Here is a 21,499-nt window from a genome sequence, read left to right on the forward strand (position 1 = left end):
TGCAACAAAAGAGCAACTAGCTTTACTGCACCTAACACTCTATCACTATTCTAAATACTTGTAAGTTGATAAATAGATTACATCTTTCAAATGTATTTTCATCATCCTGTTTTACAGACACTAATTCAAAATAATCCTAGAGACAGTTTTTATAAATACTTAAACATAATATAGCACTGTGCTCACATTACTAAACAAGAGCAGCCACAGCAATGCAATACTGGAATTGATACCTACCTACTATCACTGTTAGAAGAACTTGAAACATCAAGCCACAAATTACTTTAAAAGCATGTAGAAGCTGCACTTACATGAACATGAATAATCATGAAGAGTGTGGTATGATACAGCATTACTTGGGTAAAAAATTGTGCCTGACAATTAATTTATCAATTACAATCGCATTAACTACAAGTCCCAGCAGAAGGACAGCTCCTTATGGCTTCTACAGCACGTAGAGACCACCCAAGAAAGCATGTAATCATTTTTAAATCTTTATGTGTGATCCAGGGACAAGAGGGTGACCTTCATCCAGCCATTCCACTTGACAGTCAAAATCTTCAATCATTTATGAAAGTGTCCTTTTAAGCATCTTCTGAGGTTTTCTTTACCAAGAAATATCCCTGTATCTAGCAATACAGATAAAATAAACTATAATGAATGCAGATGAGCTCTTTAATTAACAAAATTCAACAAAAAGTTAAGCGACATCAGCCTTATTCTGCACAGGCATTACATGCACCTGGCAAATTTAACAAGAAATAAGTAAGGGTAAAGATCTTCAAGCTCAAGTTCAGTAAAAAACCTTGGTTAAGAGTTTGTTAAAAGTTATCCAGAGGGTATTAGTCTGATGAAATCAAGAACCTGTAACTTCCAGGTGAGTACTTACTGAAAGAAAGCAAAGTGGACTTCAGAACTTCCTGTATTTTCCATCTTAAGATTGATGTACAAACCTAATTTTTCCTGCCTGAAGAAGGCTGTTGGAATTAAATTCCACAGAAGCATTCAAACATATCTCTAACCAGCACCTAGTAACTGAAAACTCAGCTCAATTGAAACTCAGCTTTTTAGCATGTAATAGTGAATTTGGGGCAATAGGACTGGCTCAGGAAAGAAACAATTCAATAACCTTTAGTAGCCAACCCTGGGCCCTTAGTTTATGGACTTCAGCCATTCTCAGAGTGTGCTCAGTTTGCCTATATTTTCAAAGCTCAAATGTTTGCCTACATTTTCTCCACCTGGATTCTATTAACAATGCTAACGGAGTCTGGTATCTTAAATACATGTATTAACCCCATTCATAGCAGTAGGCACATGGTCAGGTTTTTACAGTAACTGTGTAGTGAAACTGTTTCACATGGAAGTACAGTTGTCTCAGCTACAACAGAAACAAAAGCTAAATAAAGAGGAAATCTAGTAGCCAACCCCTTAAGAAAGTTACTGACTTTATAGATTTAATATAGGCTGTCTTCAAATGTATGCAACTTCAAGAGATCCACTTCTTCCTGAAGCAACTGTAGTTTTTTAATAGTATGTGTTACAGGTTCCATACAGTCTGCTCTGTCAAAAAAATATTTTGTCTGGTGATCATTCTACTAAAACATTCTATATTCTTCTGACACATGGGGCAGTTTTGATGCCATCAGTGATGTTTTTTATACACGTATCAGTAACTGTTGAATGTCCAAGATATTTCCAGCCCTGAACAACAAAACTCCTCAAACAATGGAATATATTAAGAGGATAAGAAAGCAAAAGAAAGCAAACATCTTTAAGCTGAGACTGCACACCTACAAGGTTTACAGGCTCCTTCTCACATGTCTACAGCAGACCAGTTCTGAAGTGTGGCCTTGGACTCTCTTCACATTTAACTGAGGTTTTAACATATATACTCTGCAGTCATAAACACACTCTTCTTACTGGCTTTACTGTGGTACTCCCGCAAGTTTTCTCCTAACTCTCCCCTCCTTATTGCTGTCAGTATTTTTAGCAGAGATCCTAATACAAACCAAATAGCTACACCTACTAATCTTACACAAAAACAAACTACAATACAGATTTACTTTCCTAAATAGGAAATAACTTCTTTCATGCTTGAAACAAAATACCAAAGAAACCATGGGTCACCCTCAGAAATAAAAAAAGAAACTCTAGTTCAGATTTGCATTTCATGACTTGCTGTCAAAAAACAAATGCAAAAGACAGAGCATTCCCTCATTTCAAGGAGAATTTACTTGTCAATTAAAAATATTTTAAAAATATAAAATTATTGCTCTTCCTCTGCTCTCTCTTTAGAGAAATCCAAAAGTAGCTGAATTATCTGGACAACCAACTCTGACAGGCTCTAGACCCATATTCTTCCAAAACAGAATACAGACCACAACATTTCATAACACAGTAACCAAAGAAGTTATTAGTGTCTGGAGAGTATGGTCCAAATTAGACTCAGTTCTGTCAATTTTTTGCCCAAAGATTCACATTTCAAAGCAGCCTACAAGAACATTTGAAGATGTGATGACACTAAAAATCCCAGCAAGGTCACACCAACTATACAGAATCTTGTTGCTGACATAGTCTGCAATTACACATGAATCTCAGCATAAACATAATGATAAATGTTTATCATTAGCCATCTTCGTTCTCAATCAACAAGACTAGCTTTCTCTGAGAAGACACTGACACTTTTCCTCTGTACCTAAAACTAAGAACAAAAGCCTACATTCTCCAATAAACAAGAGGGTTTTACAACTTTTCTAAAAAACTATTTGCAGAGTGTATAGGTGGAACCAACATATTTTACCTTTTGGTCTGAAATAAATACAATCCGAAATAGATTCCAGTGTACAAGATTAGTACAAACACAAAAACAGCTAAAACTTAAGCACTGCAAGAAAAGACTTCTTGATTTTACCAGAGAATCACAGTGAAGGCAGCTATGTTCAGCCTCAACTAATTGACTTCAGAGGGTTCAAGTCTGCACCTTTTCCGAGTCAAACTTTTTGAAAAGCAGTTCACATTTTGAAGATTATTTATTCCTTTGCTACAGAGATATATTAAAAAAAAAAAAAAGTTAGATGTGGTAGTTTCTTCTTGGATGCAACTCTAAAAACCCCTTAAAGGAACATTTGCTCATTAACTTCTAGCTAGAAGTTAGAGCAGCAAGGTTTCTCTTCTTTTGCCATTCTAAGGAGCCTTTTAATTAAGTAAATAAAAGTTCATGGTGTCTTCTGGATGCTCTTTGGGATTATTTGATACTGTCATAAAAAAATAAAAAAAGGCAAGCATGTCAAAATATAAAGCTGCATAGAGATCCTCAGCAGCACGGAAAGAATAATCCATGCTGATTAGATGAGAAGGGTCAAGTACCTCCTGTATGATGGTATAGGCTTCTATAGTAAAGGCAACTGAAGTTCAGCAACAGTGGTGCCAGCGAGAGCAAATGGCTATCTGCAGCTTGTGAGGACACCTGTAATGAAGAACTGGTTATTATCTCAAGTTTCCATAATCAAAACAAAAATCTAAAAACCACACCAAAACCCCCATTAATCAACTACATTTTTACATAATTTTACAGTTAAATTATTAATAACAGAGATTTAATTAATAGCTTTTAAAGAAGAGAATCCTCTCATAACTTCCATCTGTATTATTGTTATCAACATTTGACTACATATTATCATGAAAAATCCTCATCATGTAGTTGTCAGTCTAGATCTTCCAGGAGGTGTATTCTGCATTTAGGGGTTTGTGGAGTTCTCTATAATAATAAAAAATACTAATTTTCTAAGAGCTTCCAGATTAATTTTAAAAAGTACATGTGCTAAACTATCCTAACTAAATTACGTGAATTAAATTATCTGTCACAAACCTGTGACTCACAAGTGTGCAGTGTAACCCTTAGGGATGTCCTGCGCAGGATGAAGAGTTGGATTCAATGATCCCTCAGGGTTCCTTCCAATTCAGTGTATTCTGTGATTCTGGGAGTAAATATACATACCATAAAATACAGCCCTAAAGTTGGCTGCAATTTCTTAGAGGTTACATAATGCTCCTTCAGGTTCCTAATACTTAAATAATGTATACTAAACGGTATGAAGTATTCTGTTTCACCTATGCTTCTTTGCTTTGCCTTCAGTTTGTTTAGGTGCTTTAAATAATAAAGACAATCATACCCAAGAATAGCAAATTGCATTAATAGCTTTACAGTAACAATTTAACAAGAGATGATTACAGTACTCTTCTGCAATCACATAATAAAAACTCACTCACAGACCTACCAAACATAGTATCAGGTAAGTTTTGAGTATAAACCATGAATTCACTATGTTGGGAATTTTGGCAAGCAGTCTGATCATATACGACCTGAAGACTCCAGATGACTCTCCTCACATCACACCACAGAGCTATTTGTCACCAGCTTCATCAAAGAATAACAATTCTTTTCTAAGGTTTCTTCAATTCGTTTCTCTAAAATAAAAGACTTAACTGCTCCAGTTGAAGATTTCTCACCCCAGATTTCTGCCTGAAGCAGACAGGGTTTGGAGAGCTTCAGCTGAAAATGTTTACAATTTTCTAAGCAAAATAAAGCTGGGAAGAGTCTGTGCTAAGAAACTCAATTGTTCTATGAATAGGCTTAGCACTCCCATTCCTGAGGGAAACATGTCACAAGTATTGCTTTTCTAGCCTTCGGGAAATTAACCCAAGTTGTAACTATTGAGAAGGAATTAAACATACAGTATACAAACCTGAAGTTTGGAAGCTTAAACTCACATGAGATTCCACCCACTACTGGCTGTGCCAGCCCAGGTCATCCAGAAGCTAGAAGTCTCATATAATAAAGGCACGGCCTATTGCCAGATTTTTTCCTGTGTGTTTTACTGAAGCTACTTTACCACAAACATGTTCTCATGCAAAGCTAAAGCTGCTCCACTTCCCTTATCCCTCTATTGTTTCAGTTAAATTTTACAGAAACAAAACCCTAAATACTTGGACATTACAGTGTGAGTCAGACAAACTAGTATTTAAATATTCAACTTGCACCGTTAAGTAACATGATGCATACTACCATACTTCTTAGTGCACAAAAGCAGAGCTGAATTTCTTCTAGTGAAGTAGGCCTGATTCGCAGCAATCTCCACCTCAGGCAAATAAATAGCTTCAATGTTCTCACCTCCTCCTGCTGACTTCAGTTTCCCATGAAACAGGTTAGGAGTGGTTTCCTCACCAACAAGATTAATGGCTTTGAAAGTCATTTCAGTCACAGACTCCTACATATATTGGCAAAGAAACCTTTGGGCTCCAGAGTCTTTCCCCTCCTACTTTGTTAAGCATTATGGACAAAACACTGAGATAATGGGTTTTTTTAATAGCAGTCATTTACAAATTTTCACCAAATTCAAATTCCAAGAGGGTGGGATGGGATGATGAGAGAAGCCAACAAAAGATATTTAGTTCTTATCTTTCACAAACAGTAGATACTGCTGAAATACAAGAGTGTACATCTTTAGTTATATACAAAACATAAGTAGGTATTAACACTCTTACAGTCTTACTGCAAACCTTAAGCTCCCTGGTATGTTTTCAAATGTAAACTTCTATGTATTTTTACTGCTCTATTCTTCCAGCATTATATTAACTGAAAGAAACCAGAAATCCCACAATGACTGTAACTTGGTTCTACAGAAAATCTGCTCTGGTAGGTCAAAATGCCAAGATATCTCCTTCACTTTCATGAATAAACTGAGAATTTCTATTCTCAAGAACATATGCTTTCCAATTAGGAGAGAGAATATGCTACTGGAAATCAGATTGTCATCTGGCTTTTCTGAATTTATATAAGCATGAGTTTACTGATAGTTAACATATAACACAGAAAAATATTAGATATTAATATTCTGTAGTGGGGCAAGGTTAAAGTATGTTTTATTCCAGCATAAGAAAATATCTGTGGCCCTATAGGAAAATCCTTCAAGATAATGATCCACCATCTTCAAGAAGGAAAGCAAGAGACATCACTGCAGGTTTCTGTGTTCAGTAGACTTTCCTGGCTAACTGCAGAGTTAAGAATAAAAAAACCTTTCTCTGAAAGTTCCACCTCAATCTAGAATATGCCTTGATTTCTGTGGCTATTAGAGTCATTCAGCTCTGCAGAAATATGGAGCCCCAGAGAGCACAGGATATCCTGTACATGTTATAGATTAATACTATTTTGGTCAATTTTCAGTGTCACATGTGAATGGTAGGTCCTTTTGGTAGTAAAAGAAAATATTCAAACCTATTCAAGAAAGTAGTGCTACTCCTGGCATTTATAACGAAAAAAAACCCAACACAACAGTAATACAAAGCACTACATTAATGACAACACTAGGTTTCCTAGTGTTCTAGGATATTTTAACCCTTAAAAACAGATGTGAGAAATAATGACCACTTAAGTTCTTGCATTTGTCTTTGAAGCTCAGACAACAGCAAACTACAGTATAGCAAATTAACTACATTAACTGGACAAAGATACTCCTTAAAAACTGCAAAATAATAGCTCCAACTCAAAATCTTAGTTGAAATTATTCTCTATTGCAAGCTAAGAACACGATGCTGTTGAAATTCTGCCCATAAACAATGACTCACTTAGGTTTCTACATCCTTATAACCTCATATATCTCCCATTTTTAGAAGGACATTACTTAGCCAGGCCTCCCACCACTTGCAAGATCCAACGATTTCTAGAAGTTCCCAGAGAGACTACAGTAAGCAGTTTCAGTAGCAGAATCACAGTTCTACTAGCAGACTGTACAGAATTAGCCATAGTGAGCACTAACCAGACAAAATAAGAAAAGGATTTTGCCTAGATAATATTTTTTACAACACATACAGCAATATTCAGGGGTTTTTTTCAGTTTTCACTTCAGTACAGCGCTATTCCTTCATCTTACATTTAACTAGAATGGCTTTTTTTTTATCCTTAATATTGTTATAAATATTATTTTATCACATCCCTAAGGAACCAAGTTATTTAGTTTCATGTTCTCAATATTCAGTTTTACTTGTGCAAAAGCAAGTCTTCTGACCTTTTTTCTTATGAACAGCATGGAAACAGAAAAGCAACACACAACCAAGAAGTAAACTTCGGAATTAATTACAGTAATTATAAGAAAATTAACATTTATGGGGAGTGAAACTATAAAAAACAATTCTCTAGCTCTTCACTGAACACGATCCCAACTGTGTCCTAAACTGGCTATACTAAGTACCAAACTCACAAATGCCTCACATGGAGGCAGCTTCAGCTATATTTCACTATCCCATTTTCTCAAGCAAGACATCTGTTAACTAAAATGTTCACACTAATTCATCTGGCCACTGTCAGACTACACAGAAAAGCAAAACTCATTACATGCTCATCTTTCCTGCTTCTCAGATAAAGAATTTGGGGTAAAAACTCGGGTTTGTCCCACATAAACATCCATACGCAAAGAAGTGTGGTAGCACAGAACAAAGCTAAGCAGGTTACACAACTCCAAGATTCACGTTCCTTGATTTGGCTTCTTCAGAAAAACACATATTTGAATATAGTGTTCCTTAGAGACCACAAATGCTCACTGTCACCAATCTGTAGAACACAAAAATCTAGTCATTTGCTATTGGTTCAAAATCTAGGCTTAGCATCTAGCCACTAATGCTTGCCTCCTGGTTAGCACTTGAATTTCTATCTTTTAAGTCTTCTCCATGTATTTGTAAAGGTACACACTTTATCTCTTTTGAGGCAGAAATTTCACTGTCCTGCATTACTCAGCTTAGGTGAACGCTTCAACACTCATCTGCTGTAAGAAGGTGCATCTTCGGAGTCACTTTCCCTGAAATGTACCACATATTCGGTGCCTTTCGCGTCAAGCAACAGCTATGCTTCGCTTTCACTACTCGAGCACTGCGCCAGCCTCGTAGTTTACGTAACGCGGCATCAAAGGTTACACCCATCAGCGAAGTTATGGCCTGAGGCGACCTATTCGGAACAAGATCTTTTCATCACCCTAGGGGAGGCGAGGTATTACCTCACGGAACACTTCCAGCCACTCCTCCTGCCATAGCGGCTTCCCGTGGCGGGGATGAAGTGCCTCGCTGGACTGCCAGCAGAAACCCTCATTCCGCCCGAGACACGCCGGGATTCACAAGTCGAGGACACCGCGGCATCACAACTTCTCTGCCCGCGCCAATTAACCCCGCGCCGCCGCCTCTCCCCAGCCCCGCCACGGGCGGACCCGGGGCGGCGTTTTCCCTGGAAACCGCCCGGTCGGCCCGCCTGCCGCCCTGCCCGGCTGCGGCGGGGCGGAGGAGAGCGGGGTAGCTCCCCCGCATCCATCCGGCTACCCTGTCACTTGGGCAGGACGAAGGCGGAAGCCAAAGGAGGAGCCTCCCACCGCTCAGGTGGGAAAACAAACACACAAAGAAGGGGTCTCACCAGGACCCGGAGGGGGGTGAGGGGTTTTTTACTCCCCGGGATTTTTACTTCATCGGGGAAAACGGGGGTCCCGGAGCATTCTGTCAGGGCGGGCTTCCCACTGCCCTCCCTTCCCCCCAGACCCACGAGTAAACAAAAGCAGGAGCTCATAGAACGGCACATGGGTGGAGACGGGGACCCCTGAGCCGCACAAAGAGAAAGGCCCGGAATTAGGGGCGACCCCCTGGGATCCGCCTGGATAGGGGAGTTCCCGCCTCACCTGTTTGCCCCGGTAGAAGAGCCGCTGGCGGTCGGGGCTCACGCGGAAGGTCTCCTCGATCTTCTCCCGCAGGCACTCGATCTTGGTGAGGCGGCTCAGGTCGTCGATGGTCTGGGTCTCCGTGCCGTCGATGGTGCGGACCTGGATCCACATGGTGTGCGCCCTCCCGCCCGCTCGGCCAGCCGCGGGCAAAGAAGAGGAGACCCGGGCAGGGGGTAGAAACGTGCTCCGCTCCGCGGGTGAGCGCCTGCGGCGTGAGAGGTGCAGGGGAGGGGTTCGGAGGCTCCTCCGCTCTTTGTTCGGCCCGACGGGGCAGGAATTTCAAACCCCGAGGAACGGGCGCGACCCTCCCGCCCGCAATCCGGGCCGCCCGTCCCGCTCGGCGGGGCGCGGGAGAGGGAAGGGGAGCCGAGCAGATCCCACGGCGCTCCCCGATCCCGCCGAGACAGGACGAGTCGCAGCGGGTTCCGGCTGGCCGGCGGCGGGCAGGGCTACGGGGACGCGCCGGGAGCCATCGCCCGGCCCGGGCACTGTTTACCGGGGAGCGCCGCCGCGCTCACATGGAGGTCACGGCGCCAACGCCGATCTCGCGAGAGCGCCCGGCCGCGGCCGTGCAGACAACACGGGGGGGCGGGGGCAGGGGGGAGCGAGGCGGGCACGCGGCGGCACCACGCCCCCTCCTGCCGCGCGCTCCGGTCGGCCGGCAGCCCCGCCCGCTCCGGGCGCGAGGCCTGGGCGGGGAGGGGGTGGCGCGCGCCGGAGGCGCGGCGGCTGTGGCCTCTACGGCGGCCGCGCGGCGCCGAGGGCTGTGAGGGGCTGGGCCCGGGCAGCGCCCCAGCGTCTACGGGCAACCGGCGGCAGCGCTTCCCGGAATGTAAAGCCTTGACAAAGCTACGTGTCATCGTACCCCAAAGATAGAGATTAATCCTGCCGGTGGATGGAAATACCGGGCGAGAATAAGAGAAAGCAATCTTCCTTTACACTGGGCATCTGGTGTGCATTCGGCTCTCTGTATTTTTCTGCATTGGGTAATTCTACAAATTATCACCCGGGAAATCTGGAGTTACATAGCTGTTGTGGGGTAGCCCTCTTGGGCAGCTGGGCCCCACACATTCCTTTCGTCACTCTGTCACAAGAAGGTGGAGAACAAAGAAAGAAGGCTAAAAGTGAGAAAATGGGAATCTAAATAGCAACAGTTTAATAGGTGAAAACAAAAAGCTATGCGCACAAAGCAAAATGAGGACGTATTTCAGTACTTAAAATTGACAAGCATGTGTGCATTTATCCATTTCTATAAAATCAGGGGTTTCTCATGTTTTGAAGGTTGCTTAGGAAGACAATCACCTTAACTCCTAATACCCTGCACTTTCTCCTTCTTATTCTATCACTGCTGGGCATCACACCAAGTGGTCTGGGATGTCACCAGCCTTCCCCAGTGGGTCCCTTCCTAGGTGGTGAGCTCCGCCAGCCTACTCACTGGCAGTGTTCCAAATATGGGTTCTTCTGTCTCTTGTGTAAGAAGCTGATCCATAGGAGATACTTGTGTATTTCATGGTTGTGCAGAGATGAACCCACAAAACCAGCTACAGTCAAGCTGCAAATTTCTGCTTTCATAACACCGAAGTATGAGCATATCTAATTTCTGACTACATGCCTGTTTAATAACTGTTGAACTCAAAGAAGGGAAATTTAGGTTAGACATTTAGAATAAATTCTTTACTGTGGGGGTGATGAGGCAGAACAGGCTGCCCAGAGAAGTTGTGTATATTCCTTCCCTGGAAGTGTTTGAGGCCAGGTTGGATAGGCCATTGAGAAACTTGGTCTAGTGGAGGTGCCCTTGCCCATCACAGGGAGATTGAAACTAGGTGGTTTTTTAAGTCCCTTCTGAACCAAAACATTTTATGATTCTACAATCTTTTTCCAATTTCAGTGTTAAGATAGGATGCATTTTAAATTTATTGCTCATGTTCAGTGTATGAGGAACTTCAACTGGAGTTAGGTAGCCTAAGCTTTTGAGGCATGGTTTTCATACAACAATGAGCTAAATTAATCTAAAGGACATGGGCTTAGCTGATTTTGCTAGCTTGAGTAAAATTTATGATATACTGCCAGACACAATTTCCTACTTGTCTGAGTCTTTATGGTATTTGTTTTTCTCAGTTTTTCACTCTGCAAAATCTTTTCCTGAAATCATTCATCATTCATGATTCTCCCCTTTGAGACTTAAGTTTCTCAATCTGTATATGAGACCATTTGAGTCTCGTTTGTTTTATAAAAAAAAATCTTGTCTTGTTTTCTCTCAAGTTCCAGGAGATTTTCCCACACCAGCAAGTCCCACTTTATCTTTTCTCTTTTAGTTATGGTAGCACCCCTCTTACTGTTCTTCATATTAATGAAACTTGAGAATCATTTAGCCCTGATACTAGCCATCATCATTATTGTGCATGTTCTAGAAAGTACATTTTTACATGCTTCCATATGTATATGAGTACACTTAAGACACAATAACCAATAAGTTCCACTAGTAAAAGGATAAATAATCAACACAATTGTTTCAACTATCCTTTATTTGGTATGCTTTTTACCATATGAGTCACTTAAAGAGTGTGGTCACTCATTGCCACCCCTGCTCCTGAGATCAAAAGGACACCACATTCAGGCTAAAAAGAACAACTTCCAGGTCACAGTTCAGATCCATCTGATCTATCTCTTTCTTTGGTCTAGACAGTTCCTTTTTGAATTCTTCACCAAAAACAGCCTTTGATGGCATAAATGCATTGTTGCCTGTGACATTTGCCAAGATACACAAATAAACTCTGTGGTTGCATATCAAAAACCATCTGAAGGGTAGAGCCGCATATGCCTTTGCAGAGCTGACCTCTTCTGTTATATTACAGAATATAACAGCCTGAGGGCACCAGGAAGCTGGTGAGGGTTTTGTAGCTGTTTGTGCCATTTACAAACCTTGTGCACCTCTTTGCTTAGGAAGATCTCTTCACTTTCATCCATACTTCAGGGAAGCTTCCTTTAGTTCTCAACTTAGGCTGGAGAATTTGGCTGAGAAGAACCTTCTGAAACTCAACAAAGGCAAATGCAGAGTCCTGAACCTGCACCACCGCAGGCTAGCCTCTGACCTTCTGGAAAGTATCTCTGAGAAGGAGCTGGGGATCCTGCTGAACAGTTTTTACCAAAAATTGGTAAAAAATAAAAACTCCTTAATGCCATTGTAGCATTAAGAAACAGGCATTCTTGATTCAGCCAGATGCACAAAGGGTTGTGTCCTGTGAAATATTGTGCAAGCTGAGTACAGAAAAAGCTCCTGTTTTGCATAAGATTCATTGATTTTCCCAGAATAAACATTCATATGATAATAATTTCCCTACAATAGTTAATATATGTTCCTTCCCCTTTACACTTTTGTTCTTCTGTCCTGGGGGTCTCTTTGGTGGTCCCTGGTGGTCACTGACCCTGAAGTCATACCTGACCCCCCAGTGAACTGGTAAAAAGTTGGCACAACTGTCTGGTTGCTTTCCAGTTCCTAGAGAATAAGTATTGTGCAGTTCCATAGGCCAATGGTTTTTGAAGAATAAACATTGTATTAATGCACCAGGTACAAATGATTTTTCATCTGGCAACCTTCCCACTCTTTGAGGCTTGTGATATTTGTCTTCCCTTCAAGCCTTAATAAGCCCCACCTTTCTTTTTTACTAACATCATATAAGTTCCATGTGTTGCGTGAGAAACCATGTTTTTTCAGCAGCTTAAAGCAAGTATCATAATCACAATTATTAGTATGATCACAATTATACTTTGCAAAAGCAAGGCCCACCAACTAGTCAGAGAAAATCTAAGTCCCTTAAATATGTTTATTCAATCAGTTACTTTCTAATCCTGCCCTTAATTCTCTTCTAGATGTAGCAATATTGTCCTCTCTAACTTATCATCTGGTTAAACAGTCACATTTGGAATGTGAACACAAGTATTGTTGTTTAAATTCAAGCAAGCACATACTTCATGTAACAGTAATAGATCTAATGCCAATTTGTTTTGTATGGCCATTTTAGCTGTGGCTTGCAACTGCCATTTTAGCAAACCCGAAGTGAGTTGCATTTGCTAAAGTTTCCATTTGTAGAGTCAAATTGTGTATGGCTAGTCTATTCCTAAAGGCAGATAATTGAAGAGTAAAGTTAGAATCTCAAGTCCATCTCACTGTAGTCTGCATACTGCAGTGTTTCCAAGGTTCATCATGTTTAACTTCTCCCCCATAGCTGGGTTCCCAATGGTGACTCCTTCCACAAGGAACATAATGTTAGTGTTCCTAATGTCCACTATGCTCTTGATTCCACTAATGGTAAATGTGTGGTCAAAATGCCATTACTTCCTACCTATGCTGTGGGTCCTAAGGATTTTATGATGTCCTGCTGACAGTCTGTATTTCTCCAAGTCTCACTGTTTGTTAGGTGAGACCAGGCGTTATTAAGAAAGGGAGAATAATTTCTACAAACACATCCCAGTCTTAAAGCCTGGGCCACAGACATGAGCTGCTCTACCTCAGGGGTCCTACTGATGCAAGCAGATATTTGAGTGCAATTACACTTTTCCTCTCTATTTCCCAAAGTGTTTCCTGAAGTTTCAGTTCCATTATCTTATACTTTAATTGTGGAGGTACAATTACCTGCTCACATGAGGTTACCAATCAGCTGCTGGGATTTTGCATAACTTTTAATGATAGAGCTAGCTACCCATCCTGATTACTATAATTTGGGGTTTGTTCTAGGACTTACAATTTTTTGCTAGGTATTTTTCAGCTACCTCTTTGGCTGTTTTGTCAGCTAATTGATTCCCTGCATTAACTGGGGAGTTTCCAAGCTGGTTGATGGGCTCCAAAATGCATTGTAGCCATTCCTTTTGACTTTTCCACACTCTGTAGTAGTTAATTAATTTCTTTTTTATACTTATAGAGGAGACCCTTGTGCCTGTAACAATCCCCTTTCCTTGCATATGGCTCCATGGGCATGCATTATTCAAAAACTATATTTTGAATTAGTCCATATGTTTACCCTTTGCCAGCACTAAGTGTAAAGCCATTAGTTCTGTATTTTGTACTGATTTGTTCTTAAGTAAAGCGTGGACTTCTCTTACCTGGATCAAGGTTACCATTGCACACCCAGCTGCTCATCTTCCATTTCATACTATGCTGCTCCCACCAGTGCATAGTTCCAGTTCCAGGTCCTGGTTAGGATCACTGTTGGGGTCCAGTCTTAGGTTCAACATTGTCCTACTCCAGTAAGGCAACTTGGTAATTTAGTGTCCTGCTAAGAAGATTCATAGATCTTGTACAGTTTTTGGCTCCAGTGCCTGACAAATAACTTAATTTTGGCTGCTTCCTAAGGTTTTTGGCCACTTTTTCCTTGCAACCTAACAAAACCTAGTTATATTACTGCTTTGCTTTTTTGCCCTGTTTATGCCATTTTCTCTGATATCCTGTATCCAGATGGTGTAAGAAATTTAACAGACTTATAATAGCCCCAAGGCACTTCCTTCAGTATTGGTTGCTGGCAGAATATCTATACACATTGTAGTAAAATTCTGTTCAGATTTTCTTTTTCCAACTTTCCACTTTCTTTTGCCAGCTGATTGCCAGATATAGTGGGGCTGTTTTGAAGCCCTCGGATAGCTGAATCCATGTTAGCTGAACCTTCCACCCAGGGTTTGGATTCTCCCACTCAAAATCAAACAACTCTCCAGCTTTGATCATCCAGGCATCTCATTTGCCCATTCCAATGGGGTTACAGCATTCTCTGCTTCCTCTGGTATTTCTTCTACTTCAATGGATTCTTGTAACATAAAAATCTTTATCTTGATGGCTTTGATTCAGGTATTTGAATTTGTATTTCCTCATTCAGGAAATTTTCCCTATAAATCTCTCCTCAACAAGGGAATTTGGCTTATACAAAAATTGATGTGTCCCCCACTCTTTTCTTAATTTAAATGGTAACAGTTGTAGAAAAAAAGATCTGTTCTCTTTCCTTCCTCTCACACCTACAACACTTTCCAAAGTTTTGTTTTCAAACTAAGTTTTCCTCTTCATGTATTCAGTACCAAGTAAGGTGTTCCTATATCAATTTTTAAAAATTACCTGTTCATTCTCCAGGAATAATATTACCAGGGCCTCAACTGAGGATGATTCCCTGGTCCCCTTCAGGGGAGTTCTTCATTTACAGTCATGAGCTTACTGATTTGAAGAGCTAGGTTTAGGTTTCCTGTCTCATTTGCCCTGGCCTGGGTGCACTCCCTTTTTCTATGTCCCATTTCTCTACAAACTGCTGAAGTATAATTCAGCCACCAATTATTACAATACTCAATTGCTTCCAAGTGAGCAGGGGTTTTGAGCCAATGTCTGATGAAAAACAAACATTGTGTTAATCCACTAGGTGCAAATGGTTTTTCATCTGTCAGCACAACAAGCTGTCCATGAGCCAGCAGTGTGCCCTTGTGGCCAAAAAGGCCAGTGCCATCCTGGGGTGCATTAGGAAGAGCATTCCCAGCAGGCTGAGGGAGGTGGTCCTGCTCTTCTGCTAAGCCCTGACAAAGCTGCATCAGAAGCTGTGACCAGTTCTGAGCTCCTCTGTAGAGGAGTGACATGGAGCTCCTGGAGCAGGTCCAGTGGAGGGTAACTAAGATGATTAAGGGACTGGAGCAACTCTTTCATGATGAAAGGTTGAAAGAGCTATTTATAGCTCTGGTATATTTAGCCTGGAAGAGACAACAAAAAGGAGACATCATCAGTGTCTGTAAGTATCTTGAAGGGGAGGTGCCAAGAAGATGGAGCCAGGCTCTTCTCAGTGATGCCAAGGAATAGAACAAGAGATAATGTGCAGGAACTGATGCACAGAAAGTTCTGTCTAAATATGAGGAAGACCTTCCATACTGTGTGATAGACCCCTCACTAGAGAAGATTGCCAAGAGAGGTTTTGGAGTCTCCCTCACTGGAAGTATTCAAGAACCATCTGGACGCACTCCTGTGCTGTGTACTGTAGGATAGTCTACTTGAGCAGGGAGGTTGGACCAGATGTCCCACTGTGGTCCCTTCCAGCCTGACCCATTCTCTGCTTCTGTAAAGGGCTCAAAACCTTGATGTGCTGCCAGTTTGATCGGGCATTGTTTTATTGTCACCAGGTCTGCTCCTGGTTTGAGTTCTACTTTTAAGTGGAGTCATGGTGTTTTCTTTAGCTGGTTTCTTTGAATCTCATACAAGAGGGATTACCACATTAAATATTGCCTCTTGGGTGTCATTGTCAGGTTCTTCTGAGGTCTGAGTCATTAGTAAACAGGTTCAACCTTCCATGACTTTTCTTGTGGATTGTATAGCTATACAGAGTTTTCAAAAAAAAGTTACTTGAGCATTTAACTTGCATGAATAAATCTCATCCTAACAAGGGAAGAGGACATTCTGGCATATATAGAAACTAATTAATCAGTTTAGTATCTCTCTTTGTACACTTTATCAGTTGTAGGAGTGGCTGCAAAGCTCTTCTTTCTATTGTCCCAGCAACTGGTATTTTTACTTTGTGTAGCTGATGCTTACAGATAATTATTACTAAACATGGGACTCCTCTACAAATCAAATATCTCTTGCTTAATTCCCTGGTTTTACTGGAACTAGGGTATCTGCTGGAGATGTCTTGATATTTTCCCCCAGTCATCTTTACTCATTGTCAAAATATCCTCTAATATCACAACAATTACATCTTCTAATTAACCCTTCCTGCCTATAAATAATGCAAGGGTTTAGGGCAAAGGCAGCACAGAAGCCTCTTTCAGACTGCTGCCTAATTGCACTTGTTTGACCTTTTCTAATACCATTTTCTTTTCTTCCATAGTACAAAGGTATTCAATATAGCTTACATATTCCCTCCATTAGAATTATAAGTCAGCTCTGTAATTTCCAAAACTTCCTTCAAGATTCTCTTGATAGGAACCAAAGATCATCTGCAGGTCAACAAATATGAAGTGTTAAAAGAGACACATGTAAAAGACTGGCAGACCCTCTGCTTCCATTGATTGATTGAAAGTGACTGTTTCACTGGCTGGGAATGAGTCTGACCCAAGTCTGGCCCACAACAGGACTAAAATCTTCACCACCACTCATACCCTTTTTATTCTGATATATATCCTCTTTATCCATCTCTGCCCCAACGTTATATGTGATGGAAAGGTGGGAACTAATGCTCACACATTTCAGTTCCTCCCCTCCACAACACAGTTTATGATTTTCTTCCTCAATACATGTCATCAGCATATCCCATCCTATTTTACACTTTGCAGAATATAATCCAGAGGGCTACAGGAGAGGAAAAAAAAGCAAATTATTTAGAAAGCAACAATGTCCTCTTTGGGCAATGGTTGTGTTAATGAGAAAATCAGGTAATGCTGAAGGGCAAACTGAGTGAGTAGCACAGTATGTATGGGGCTGACATAGTGCAAAAATTAATAGACTTATTACAGCGAGAAAAGGAATTGAGAATAAGAAAGTAAAGCATGGGAGAAGTGAGCAAAGTCCAAAGATGTAGTGTTGGAGGCAAACTCAAGAAATTAGTGACAAAAAAGCATAGAGTTGTATAGAAAGAAAAATTGGACATGTATTTCAGTTGGTAGAGGTATTTTATGAGATAAGACAAAGCTAGCTTTCTTAGAAAACTATAGAACAAGAGTGGAAAATAAAATTGAAACTTAAATAAATTGAGAATGACGCAATAATAAGAATGATTTTGTTTTAAAGTTGAGTTCTTTTATGATGGAGTGTTCAAAAGAAAACCATTATGCAATGTTTTTGGTTTTTGAGATAAAATAGTCAAATGTTTAAAATTATGGGATGAAATGCGGGAACTATTAGATTGGGACCTTTGCATACGTAGGAATTTTCATAGTTTTCCATGGGTAGGTTACTTAAGCATGAAAATGGTCACTTGAGATTATGTTTGTACTGGTATTTGAAATGCTGCCTGAATTCTTAAAAACACTGTAGATAGTTTTGCAAATTTTATTTTTGCCAGTAGGAGACCTCTGTAATGACTTAATGTGGATAAAGTAATGGTGATAGCAGAGGATGCAAGCAATTAACTTGACAAAGAGACAAATGTGCAGGACGTGTGAGGAGGAAGTGGAAGAATGGAAGCATCTTACCCAGCACAGAAAGTAGAAAGAAGCAACTGGAAGAGGGAAATACATGCCACAGTTTTAAGAAGGACCTATGAAAGGGGAGCAGTCAGCCAAAAAGGAAAAGAAAGGAAAATTTTTTAAGAACTTATTTTCTGAACAGTCTTGTAATGACTTGCAGGCAATGTACTAACCTGTGTGGATGTTTCACTATTATCAGATGTGTTGGTGTGTCTTCTGGGAATGAGGAAGAGAAGAAGGAAACTGAAATCGTCCTTCTACTGAGCTTATCAGAAATGTGTCACTTAACTCCCATGAAGTCAATGTGACTGTTTCAGCATGGAAAGAAGAGAGAAAACCAAGATGGCTGAATTCATTAGCCTAATTTAAACTTGATGAAAAGAACAAAAGCAAATTAATTATAATTGTTACAGATGAGGCAGAGTGCATAATCATGGTATCTTATATGTAGAGTTTACTGTGCTTTCCATCCTGTCAGGAGAGTTATGAAAGACAGAAAAGTTGTGACAGTAAGAGTTCATAACATAAATATTTCTATTTGGTTATAATGGGAACAGAACTGCCAACAACTCTGCCTCATTAAAAATGGTATCTGTAGCAATGTTTCTTCTGCCACAAGGATTGAAGCTCAAGTTGTTAGCACAAGTGTCGGCTCTATGACAGCTGGAATGAGAAGTTTACACTAAGCAGCCTAAGAGTTAAAGGCAACAAAGCAGTGAGTGTTTTTTACCTTCATTATTAGCTAGAAGTTATTTTTATTTACAGTGATACGAGTCCCTGTGCTGAGGACCATACAACTTGAAGCATGTGCTGCCAGTTTACATTGTACTTGTTCATGGAGTGGTGTTTTAAAGCTAAGGGAAGTAAAATAAGCCTTAAATTTACTTTCTACTGTCTGTTTTTATATATTTGCATACCATTTTTTCTGTGAAAAAGGTAAAAAGAAGTAAGGAGACTACATCATTCTAATAAGCCCCTTCCAGAACTGATTCAGAAGTTCATATTGTTTCTTCATGTACCTCTGCTGTTTGATAGGTAACATCAATGCTAAATGATTCTCAAATTTCATTAATATGAAGAATAGTAGGAGGGGTACTACCATAATTACAAGAGAAAAGATACAGTGGGACTTGCTGGCGTGGGACAATCCCCAGGAATTTGAGAGAAAACAAGAGGAGATGGTTTATGATAAAACAAATGAGGCTCAAATGGTTTCACAAACAGCAAAGGAGGTTGTAGGCAGGTGGAGATCACTTTCTTCTCACAGGTAATAAGTGACAGGGTAGAAGAAAATAGCCTAGGATTACACCAAGGGAGGCTTAGATTGGATATTGGAAATGCATGGATGTGACAATTAGGGGCATGATTCAGAGGTAAACCTGGCAGTGCTAGGATAACAGTTCGACTTGATAATTTTAGAGGTCCTTTCCAACCTAAATGATTCTGTAACCTTAGTTCACCAACTGAAGTAATTTCAAATTCCAGTTATTCTTCAAACTCAATACAATGGTATCATGTTTCACCAAACACAGCAATTCTTGTGGACCAAGTATGACTGTACAACAGTGTCTCATCAGCAAAAACAACAGTATTAACCCTAATTTTTAAAACAGCTCCCAGTAAAACAGCGCTAAGGCTAGCTCATCATTCCTAAAGCTTATTCCCAGATTAATATAACCATAATCCTAGTACATCAAAATCTGCAAGTGCAAAGACTAGAAATAGCATGTCAGGACATTGTTTCAGGCATAAACCTAGGTGCAATGACATATCTCCATAATTTATAAGTATTAGTATGGATTACAGCAGTCTATTTATAGGTCTTTCACTAGCTCAACAATGCCAGCTAATTCTTCCTGAAATGCTAGCTCAGCAGAGCCATCTTCCTGCCTGATCTAGCCTTTCATCCATAGCAGATCCAGCCTTTACTGTAGAATGTCATCCTTTGCTGCTTTTCCAAACTGAAATGCTAACCTCATGTTACTGTCTAATTAAAGACAAATGCTTCTTTTGTGTCTGTTAACCTGGGAAGTAAAAGTTCTGGGTTTGCTATTGTGTTAGTATGTATGTTGACCTCTGAAAATTAGTAAAAAACCCTCTACCTGCTTGACCCCATGAAAAAACAAGAATAAAGTTGGTACTTCTCAAACAAGGTTTTCAATAGTTGCTTAAAAATATGGAAGGGACAAATAGGAAAAATATTTCAAGTAATTATATCTTAATTACAGAAATACTTACTTATAAAGGCTGAAGCAACTAGTCATCAATTAAGGAACACATGCATGCCAAATTTTATGGGATTTTATTTGCAAAATACATGAAGTTTGATCTGCTGAAAATGTATTAATTTATAAAAGTGTATCTTTTCTTATATAGTAATCTGATTATTAATTTAATGTCAGAGAGAAAAGTATTTCAAAGTTGAAACTGTGTGTACCAAGGACAGAATTTGTTTTTCTTCTCAACATCATAAGCTCCAGAAAATAGAAGCAAAGGAGCTAGAATATCATTCATAATCAAATTGTCACTGCAGTATATTGCTAAGTATGAGAAAATAATAATCAAAATCAAGATGATGCATACTAAAAATTACTAGGTATTGCAAATATGTAAGTAATATAAGGTCAATTGAAATTACACTATACCTATTCTTATATGTTTCTGCAGATTCATAAAACCATAGAATAATTGGAAGGAACAATTAAAGGTAATTTTAATCCAGTTTTTCCACTTGTAATGGGCAGGGACACCTTCCACTAGACCAGATTGCTCAGGGCCTCATCCAGCCTGGCCTTAAACACTTCCAAGGATGGGGCATCTACAGCTTTTCTGGGCAACCTGTTCCAGTGTCTCACCATTCTCATAATGAAAAAATTCTTCCTTATATCCAGTCTGAATCTACCCTCCTTTAAACCATTACCTCTTGTCCTCTTGCTACAGCCTGTGCTATGAAGTTTGTGCCCAGTTTTCTTGTAGGCCCCCTTTAAATATTTAAGGTCCCAATAACATGTCCTTGGAGCTTTCTCTACCCAAGGCTGAGCAACATTAACTCTCTCAGCCCATCTTCATGAGACAAATGCTCCAGCTCTCTGGTCATCTTGGTGGCCTCCTCTGGGACTTGCTCCAACAGTACCATGACCTTCCTGTGCTGGGGACCTCAGAGGTGGATGCAGCACTGCAGGTGGGGTCTCACCAGAGCAGAGCAGAGCAGAGGGGCAGAATCCACTCCCTGGCCCTGCTGCTCATGCTGCTTTGGATGCAGGCCAAGACATACTTGGCTTTCTGAGCTGCAAGTGCTCATTGCTGGGTCATGTCCAGACTCTCATCTACCAGCATCTGCAAGTCCTTAGCAGGGCTGCTTTCACTCTCTTCACCCAATCCAGCCTGTGTTGGTACAGGAGGCTGCCCCAACCCAGATACATGACCTTGTGTTTGAACTTGTTGAGTATCATGATGCTTTTGTGGGCCCATTTCTTAAGTCTGTCAAAGTTCTTCTGTATGGCATCCTTTCTCAGGTTTGTCAACTGTACCACTCAGCTTGGTGTTGTCAATAAACTTGCTGAGACTGCACTCAATCCTTTCCTCTATGTCAGAGATAAAGTTATGAA

The 21,499-nt window shown here is 40.4% G+C and overlaps 1 protein-coding gene across 2 annotated transcripts in view; it reads right to left on the minus strand.

The window, feature by feature from the left end:
• Positions 1-9,280, minus strand: part of UHRF2 (ubiquitin like with PHD and ring finger domains 2) — a 79,937-nt gene extending 70,657 nt beyond the window's left edge. For both annotated transcript variants that reach the window (XM_066338850.1, XM_066338849.1), the window contains exon 1: positions 8,712-9,280. In XM_066338850.1, coding sequence (XP_066194947.1) covers positions 8,712-8,864 — 153 coding nt within the window. In that variant the 5' untranslated portion in view covers positions 8,865-9,280. The remainder of the gene's footprint in view (positions 1-8,711) is intronic.
• Positions 9,281-21,499: the final 12,219 nt, after the last annotated feature.

Source organism: Sylvia atricapilla, chromosome Z, assembly GCF_009819655.1.
Source record: "Sylvia atricapilla isolate bSylAtr1 chromosome Z, bSylAtr1.pri, whole genome shotgun sequence".
Taxonomy (NCBI): domain Eukaryota; kingdom Metazoa; phylum Chordata; class Aves; order Passeriformes; family Sylviidae; genus Sylvia; species Sylvia atricapilla.